The sequence below is a fragment of the Coturnix japonica genome, chromosome 6 (assembly GCF_001577835.2).
Source record: "Coturnix japonica isolate 7356 chromosome 6, Coturnix japonica 2.1, whole genome shotgun sequence".
Classification (NCBI taxonomy): Eukaryota; Metazoa; Chordata; class Aves; order Galliformes; family Phasianidae; genus Coturnix; species Coturnix japonica.
This window is the reverse complement of record NC_029521.1, coordinates 23173369-23182417: the sequence shown is the minus strand read 5'-3', so window position 1 is coordinate 23182417 and position 9049 is coordinate 23173369. Positions and strand designations below refer to the sequence as shown.

General features: G+C 52.9%; 1 protein-coding gene across 1 annotated transcript; it reads right to left on the bottom strand.

The window, feature by feature from the left end:
• Positions 1–4597: 4597 nt before the first annotated feature.
• On the bottom strand, positions 4598–8316 carry ADRA2A (adrenoceptor alpha 2A). The gene has a single exon (XM_032445492.1). It carries the CDS (start codon positions 7945–7947, stop codon positions 6613–6615), a length of 1335 nt encoding a protein of 444 aa, XP_032301383.1. The 5' UTR covers positions 7948–8316; the 3' UTR covers positions 4598–6612.
• Between the last annotated feature and the right edge of the window lie 733 nt (positions 8317–9049).

Sequence of the window (9049 nt, the reverse complement as noted above, 5' to 3'; positions counted from 1 at the left end):
ATTAAGTTTTATTGTTTTCTTCCCCAATTAAGCCACAGCCACCCACGCAGGCCATTCCTGGGGACCTGCTGGCTGGCAGCAGTGCCACCAAGAGCAACGCAGCTATTCACATGACCACATTCACAGTCATGCACTGAGATCACCAGCAGCCACAGGGGAAACAAAGCACAATGCATGCTGCAGGATTTCCTATCACAAGGAGAAAGCCCATTCCCACCACGAAGCCTTGCAGCTGGTGCAAGAGGGACATGGCAGAAGAGCAGAGGGACAAGCACTCATATGGGACCTGAGGTCCCACTGTGACAGAGCTCCATAAGGACAGCCATATTCCCATGCAGACTGATAAGGATCCCAGAGTAATGTAATTTCCATCTGCAGGTGATGCTCCCTTGCAGGGTCTTTAACACTCCCCAGTACTCAGAAGATGCCCACACAAACATCCCCTGAGACTGCAGTCTGGGGGGGAAGAGGGAGCTAAATATTTAATTTCAGGCTCTTTCATCAAATATTTAATCTATTTAATATTAATTAAATCTTGGTCTGAATAAACAACAGTTAAAACCTCACCTCTTCCTCCAATCATTTGATAACTTGAACATGACAGCTTACAACATCCCAACTGAGATGGCAATGAATAAGGGCTTTTTTCCACCTTCAAGATCTTAACAGAAACAGCAGATACCTAATCTCCTTGTTGGCCCCCTCTAGCCCTCCAAGGCAGGATCTTTTGTGTGTGGATGTACAGTAACAGCACCTGGTTTACACCAACATTTCCCCACCCTCCTTTGTAACCTCTCATTTTTCAAGAACTCCATTTGTACCCCTCACAAACGCACACTCCCAGGCAATGCAGCAAGAATCCATAAAGCTAAGCTGGAGGAAGAGGAATTCTGGGGTGAGGTGGAGATGAGGGAGGGCTAGAATAGGAACAGATCATTTCCACCCCAGAAGATTTACACCACTTAACACCAGGCCATGAAGTCAGCTGCCACCATTGCACCTGCAGCCACAACTGCTTTATATTACAGAAGGAAACCCTATTTGGATGAAGGTCCATTCACACCAACTGCACCAAACAGAACTCATTTTCTAATTAAACCTGGTAGAGCAGCCAGTAATGAAGGATTGCCCTGCACAGAGCACTGCTTACCTTGCTTTCCTCAGCGCTCATCCCATTGAGCAGAGCAGCTTTGAGCTTCTTTTCCTCTCTGCTGCGCTGCCTCAAAGCCATCCCACTCAGATGGTGGGAAACAGCAATGAAAACATTTATACTGCTGTTCAAAAGGAATGAATGCATCTCCACCATCCCAAGACAGCAGTGCTGAAGGCCTTGATCCCAGTGGAGATAAAGCGTTTGGTGTAAACAAGCCAGGTTATTCCGCTTATACAGGTCACTTTAACTCCTCTGGCCCTATAAAAGCTGCGGTGTAAAAGTCAGTCTTTGAAAATAATAAGTGCAGGATTGGTTTTAAGTAGCTGAATGCTTTGCAGCAACTCAATGCATGCAGATGAAGGCAAGGCAGCCTCCAGCAGGCATCGCTTTCTCAGAGATGGCCATGGTGCAAAGCTCTTTCTGTTTTCCTGTAGAGAGTAATTGAAAAGCAAACAGGAAAAAGGCCATAAAGTCATGGCCCAGCAAATCACCACTGTTTCAATCAGCAAAGGAGCAATCAATTCTCCATCTAGTAGTTGATTAAAAACAAGTTTCTCATCTCTGGGAGCAAACTCTACAGCAAGTGAGTCCCACAGCTCTGAAGGACTGCAGGGCTGCCTCCTGCCAATGCCACATCCCAGCTGTGCCTGAGCCAAAGCAGGTCAGAATTGGGAAGGAGGGATGTTTAGGTCAGCTCAGCTCACCTCCCCTCTCAATGAGCCCTGCTTGCACTGTTACTCTTGCATTTGACTTAAAACACATTTCTGAGAGCCTCACCTCCTGACTGGAGCAGTGCTGAAGGGAAACACATGTTGGTGGAATTTCTCCCTCAGCACAGAAAGCAGCTCTGACCCCAGGAAGTCCCTGAACACCCAGCAGCCCCTGAGCTCCCTGGGAGGGGTCCTTGTTCCTCTGCGTTCCCTGACATCAAAGCCATGCAGGATTTCTGAGCCTTCCCATGCATATGATGTCCCCTAACCTGATCAATATGGAGTTGACCACCACACAGACAAACCCAGAGCCATCTTAAACGCTTTGAAGCCAGTAAAAGCCAGCAAGTTTATGCCTTTGCTGACAAACACTTATGCCTCTGCTCAAGTAGTGGAAAGGACTTCTTGTTCTACTTCCAGTTTATACTCACATTGCTTTGTAGAGTTTGGGTACCACACGCCCCTCACCTTTTCAGCCCCTGGCATGAGATGCTGGCTTCACACACTGGTGGTCCCATGTAGGAAATCAACACTGCTGAGGAACTGAGCAAATGCCCAAGGAAGGTCCCCTCAGAAGGAAGGGATGTTGATCAACCAGCTACATGTCAGCATCTCCATTCAACACCTGGTATCTCCACTCCAAGCAGAGGTTGAGACCAGCTGCCATGAAACAAACCTCATGTTCAAGCCAAAGCAGATCTGAAAAGCTGGGCACAGCACAAGGTGGGAGAAAACCCAGAAACCATCACTGCATCAGCAGGGCACAGTAAAATCCCTGGGCCCAGCTCCCTCCCCATGCAGAGAAAGCCAAAATCGGGGCTGTGCTGGGCACCATGGCCATCTGCTGCACAGGTCTGTGGGACCCTGGGACCAGCCAGGCTCAGGAGCCACAGCCCAACCCAAGAGAGGTGTGATTTAAGGTTTTCTCCACAGCTGCAATCTCACCTCGACTTCTGAGGCTCAGCCCGCTGCCCGTGCAGTTCACAGAGCGGTCAGCATCTGCTCCATTTGTAAGCTGAGTGCTGCTGGGCTGGGCTGTCTGCTGACCTGGCAGTAAGGCTCAGCAGCTGCACAGACCTGGCACCTCACAGAGCATCACCACAAACCAGCTGCACAGTGAGGTCTGCAGCAGGAGCAGTGCCACAGCTCCATGCACTGCCTGTAACCCAGGAGCAATCTCTGCAGACTCTGATCTTTTCCTGCAGCAAACAAGCAAGGCCACAAGGAGAGCTTCCCAGGCTGCTTCCCAGCCACCCGACCCAAGAGGAACACTATGGGGCACCAGCGAGCCCTGGAACAGGAGATGCTGCATGGGGAGGGGCGCTCGTGGCACAGCACGGTTGAGGGGCATGGGCTGAAACCCACAGGAGCTCTCTCAGGCCTGAAAAATGCATGATTTGCAAGTAGAGTGATTGGGACCAAGTTCAACTCTCCTTGAATCGCCACGGAAAGGCTCCTCAGTACCCCTTGTGCCTCAGCAAATATGGGCAAAACCCCACAGCAATAAGTGTAAGTGCCAGAAGAGAGAGGGGTCAGGGACAGGATCTGGGCAGGCTGTCAGCTGGCTCTGCAGCTCACCCATAGGGACATCCTGGAGCTGGCATTACCAGCTCCAGTGCCTCAGGACCATTCCTCATCCACCACAACACCTTCATGACACAGCCTGCAAAGCCCTGCAGCTTGGACACATCCCCCCAGCCAACAAAATGGGCTCAAGACATACCTGAAAATAACTGTCAAGCAGCTCAGGGAAATGAAGCATAAAGGAATCAGCAGGTGGCAAAGGCAGCGGGATGGTGGATACCGAGACACCAGCCACAGGGATGGTCAGACTCATGGCATGGCAGGTGATGGAGTCACTGCCTGCACCCACTGCAGCTCCTGGGGTGTTTTAATTGGCTGGGCTGAACCACAAGGGATCAGGAAGTACATAACCCCAAAAGCACCTTGCTTTTGCATTCGATGGAAAACTGGGAGCAAGCAGCCATATTTTAGCTGTTCACAGTGACAGCTCATCAAAGCCCCGGCCCAAAACCCACCAAGACACTGGCTCTGTTAGAGACTTGGCCAGGAAGCCAGCAGACAGACAGAAGAATGGGGAAGCGTGACTGATGACCACTCAATTGCCAACCCCTACATCTCCCCTGGGGTCTGCTTGGGAAAACCTGCCAAAGCCAACAGGTGTACCTGCAAGCCAGAGCGGACAGCAGGACACCTGCCTCCATCACACCCTCCAGGCCTGTGAACCACTCTGGCCACGTGGGCACTCCTGCATACATGCAGAAATATCTCCTTCCAGCCCAATCACTTCTAATCCCATCTGTGACCTCATTATTACAAACCTTCTCAACCAATCAGCTATAAAGCTTCTGCAGCCAGGCAGCCCCACCGAGAGGCAAAACCAGGGCCAGGCTGCATTTCTGAGGAGCAAATCACATCTAAAATCACATCTAAGCTCTTTTCTCTAAGAAACACATGAATGCTCTTACCGTGCCATGAAAGGGGGGAGGAGGGGAAAGAACAAGAAACACCAAGGACTCATTTGTTGCTCTGCCCCTGCGCGATGAAGCGAGCCATTGTTCCCTACCTGCTGTCACAACGCCTTTCAGAAAGCACCGCTGCTTTTCCCAACGTGTTCATGTAACAGTGCAAAGCAGCCTGAGAATGGGTGAGCAGCTGGATAAAATACAACACGGCTAACAGATTATTCAGAAGGTTTTCACGCTTGATCTGTAAACACTCTTTTATTTATTAAAAAATAATCATCCATTGCAGCAACCTCTGCTTTGTGTTTTCTGCCTTGTTTTTACAGTAAAGCATGGTTTATTTGCTTTCCTCACCTTTTTGAGGATTCAACTCTGAAAATGCAAGTGAATGTAAACACTGCTGTCCAGGTCCCAGGGTGCATCCGGGCACCCTCCGAATGAATACAAAGTCAGGAGAGAGCAAAATCAACAGAACACATCCAAAAGTAAAAAGGCGCTGCTTTAAAGTCTCTTCCTGTGCACCACACAACTCTACAGAAGGCAAATCCATCCTATAGGACAGACTTAAACTTTGCTTTCTCCAAGCAGTTCCTACGATCTGTCAGCACTGAAGAGCTGTATGGGTGGCGTTAGGAGGCTTGCAGAGCCGTTTATTAAGAGAGATCAGGAAGTTTTTCCTTTCAGCATTCTCAAGGCATTTCCCCATGGCAGGAGGATGCGACGTTTGTTCTGTTCGTGTTTTTAGTTTTGTGCAGAAAAAGCCAAAAAGACATTTCAGGAGAGGAATGTAAAAGCAACATTAACTCCTGCTCCAACCTCACAATATTTACACTTTCTGATTTTGGTTTTTTTTTAATTAAAGAAAAAAAAAGAAAAAAAAAAAGCTTGCTTACGCTATAAAATACCAGGGAACCTGCCGGGAAGTTCCCCATTTCAAAGCTTTGCCCTGCGTGAGACTGAAGGAGGGTTGCTTCAGTCATTTCCTAGGACAGATGAGAGCAGCAGATCGCAAACTTAACTCTCCCTCGCTCAGAACGGCGGAACTGCTGTGTGCACAGAGCCACCAAACCTGCAGGAAACGCAGCGGGAGTTAAAACAGCAGAAAAAAATCAATAGAAACAAGACAGTGTGATGTACAGAGCGCTGACGTTTGCTCTGAAATGTTACCTATGTACAGTCAGGGGTGGGGGAACCGAGTTAGCATTGAACACACGTTGGAACTTTGATACGGTGTTATATCAGCCGAGGGGAAGTTGCTGGGAGCTTGGCTGGATCCCAAGCTCTGCACAGCATGAGAAAGAGCCCTTAGCAGCCCTTGGGTGCCCGCCTGCACAGCAACCACCCCTTGGCTCTGCTGCAACTGGTAGGGATGTGGAAATTACAGCTCTGCCTTCTTATATCATGGGCAGCGCTGAATTCAACAGAACCAGGTTAGGACAGAGAGAAAAGGGGAAAAAAACATGAAAGAAAAGCTAGCCTGGGGGGGAGCAGGATCCTCAGCTTTAGAGCCAAAAAAAAAAAAAAAAAAGAAAGAAAAAAGAAAAAAAGGAAAAGAAATAGAAATAGAAAAAAGAACAACAACAGGACACTGGAAATGGAAATGTTGGTGATTTTACCCACTTGCCAGGCAGGAGAAACTGCTCTAACTCTTTGCTGGTTTTGAGCAAAGGGGGATTTCAGGGAGTGGGAAGAAAGGGAGTTTTCAGGTGTCAAACATAATTAAAGCATTCACAGTTTCGAAGCTGCTTGCCTTACAAAAATTAAGACGTTCAGATTCAGAGATACAACACTGTATTTTACAAGGGGGTTAAAACTAATTACATATACAACAGGAGGGGGGGGTGGGGGGGGGAGTGGGGAAGATACAACAAAACAAAAAGCCAACACCTCTGAAGGGGGCATACTCCCGCTTTGCTGTTCGCTTCACGGAGCTGTGCGTCATCTGTCTTTAAAGAGTCAAACTGAGCAGTCATGAAAACATCCACTGAGAGACTCTGTGGCAAAAGAAAGAAACCTCACAAAGTAAACCAAGCGAATCGAAAGCCATCCTCCCCTGGGAGCTGAGTGCCAGGCTCAGACCTCCACTTGCCTGCCGCTCCTCGCTGCCGCTGTTGGGCATTTCAGTGGGCTCATCTCGGGTTTGGAAGGCTTCCTGCTCAGAAGTTGAAGGAAACCATCCCATGCAAGCACAGCCCAAGGACAGTCGTGCCTTACTCTCTTGCAAAGTCTTGAATTATTAGTCCTGCCCATTCCTGTGGGTCCTTCAAACGATCCTTTTCCTCTCTATCCTGCAGAGGATCCTTTTGAAGGCCCGTCTGAAGTCCTGGTTGAAGATGGTGTAGATGACTGGGTTGAGGGAGCTATTGCAGTAACCGAACCAGAAGAAGAATTTGAAGAGGGTGGGAGGCACAGAGCAGCTCTTGCAGACTGCAGTCAGTGTGTAGGTGAAGAAGAAGGGGAACCAGCAGAGCACGAAGACCCCCATCACCACGGCCAGCACAAAGGTGAAGCGCTTCTCCCGGTTCTGCCGGCCCCTCCACCGGGACCCTTTGGTGTTCCTCTCCTCCTCTGTCTTCCTGGGCAAAGCGTCCCCAGGCTTTATCTGGCTCAGCTTAGTCTTGGTCTTTCCCCGCAGGGGTCTCTCTGCTTTCTTGGGCTGGCTGTTCTCCTGGTGCTCAGAGGAGGAGGTTTCCTCCATGTCTATGCCATTGACCTCTCCCTCCTGCCCATCACCAGCTCCGGCTGCTTTCTCCCCATTGAGCTGGGCTGAGGCTGGCAGGTCCTCCTTGTCGGCCAAGCCGTTCTGCTTTTTCTCTGGGCGCTCCGCCCTCTTGTTCAGCGGGACCCTGGTTCGTCTCTTGGCTATCTGATAGATGCGCACGTAGACCAGGATCATGATGAGGCACGGGGTGAAGAAGGAGCCGATGCTCGACGAGATGATGTACCACTTCTCGTCATTGATCTTGCACCCTGATGCCCACTGGTTCACCTTCTGCACACTTTTCTTCTCTATGGAGATGAGCGGTGGGAAGGAAATGACGGCTGAGATGACCCAGACGATGAAGATGATGCACTTGATGCGGCGCGGGGTGCGCTTGAGGTTGTACTCGACGGCTTGTGTGATGGACCAGTAGCGGTCCAGGCTGATGGCGCACAGGTGGACGATGGAGGAGGTGCAGAAGAGCACATCCAGCGCCAGGTAGATCTCGCACCACACTTTGCCAAAGTACCAATAGCCCATCAGCTCGTTGGCCAGGGAGAAGGGGATGACCAGGGTGGCCACCAGGATGTCGGCAGAGGCCAGGGACACCAGGAAGAGGTTCTGGGGGGCCCTCAGCGCCCGGCTGGTGAAGACGGCAATGATGACCAGGACGTTGCCGAAGACGGTGAAGAGCATGAGCAAGCCCGCCAGGCTGATGAGGGTGATGGTGGTGTGCAGGGGGTACGGCATGCTCCATCCCAGCCCGGCCGCGCTGTCGTTGAAAGTCCCGTTGGCGCCGGGAGGCGGGTAGCCCTCCTCCTCCTCCAGCTGCCGCTGGTACTCCATGGAGGAGAAGAAGTGGCCCCTCTCCGTGAACGGGCGCTCCGGGTTAAACATCAACCCCGCTGCGCGGACACCCCCCGCCCTTCGCCCCCTGCCCCACCCGGCTCTCCGCGGGGCTCCGCGCTCCTACAGCGGCGCCGCCCGGGCGGGGGCTGAGAGGCGGCGGCCGGGGGGGCGCGGGCGGGCGCGGCTCATGCCGGGCTCGGAGCGGAGCGGGGTCGGGGCTGCAGCCGGCGGAGGCTGCTCTGCTTCGCTCGTCGCTGAGCCGTTTTATAGCCCCGGATCAGGCCGGGGCTGCCGCGTCAGCCCCACGTGGGGAGCTGCCCCCGTTGCGCGCACACGCATACACACACACACACACACACACACACACACAGAGACGCACACACATATCGCAGCTTCACCTCCAGCGCCGACAGGTTCAGCCCCGTCCGCGTCCTGCACGCTGCCCCCGCAGCCCCGCGACCCCCTCGCCCCCCAGCCCCGACTCCCCCCGAGTATCGCAGCCTTACGGCGCGGTGCCACCCAATCGCGCACTGGCTCCCCTCCCCTCGCGGCCGTGTCCCGGGAAAGCTCCCCCCTCTCTTCCCCCCACCCCCGCACACACCCGGCCCTGGGGCAGCTTCAGACCGTCGCGTGTTGGGGGAACGCGAAGTGGGGGGAGCAGCCGGGCGGCGGCAGCGGCCCCAGGCAGCGCGGGGGGGCAGTGGCACCTGCTGGCCGCCGCACCGCACTGCACTGCACGCAGTGGCCCACGAGGCCGCGGCACCCACGCGAGGTCGCGGTTCGCGGCACCCGAACCTCAGCAGCCGGCACCAGGGGGTCGCCGCCCCAGCCCAGCTCCCGCAGTGCCCCCTACACGCAGGAGGATGGAAGGCGGGCGGCAGCCCCACGGAAGAGAGCAGCCTCAGACCCCCGTGACTTTGCCCCCCTGAATTGCAGCAGCATCACAGAACCTCATTAACAACAAAGAGCAGTGGTGGCACACCTGGTGACGCCCAGCTCTCAGCACGCACAGAGCGGTGACCGCTACAGCCCCTGCTTTAACTCTCGTGGGCTCTTTGCTCTCACTTTTAGATGTCCCTAAGGATGATCAGGGTTCAGGCAGCTCTCAATTAATTACCACACCAGGTGCTTGAGCTAATAAAGGCATTTG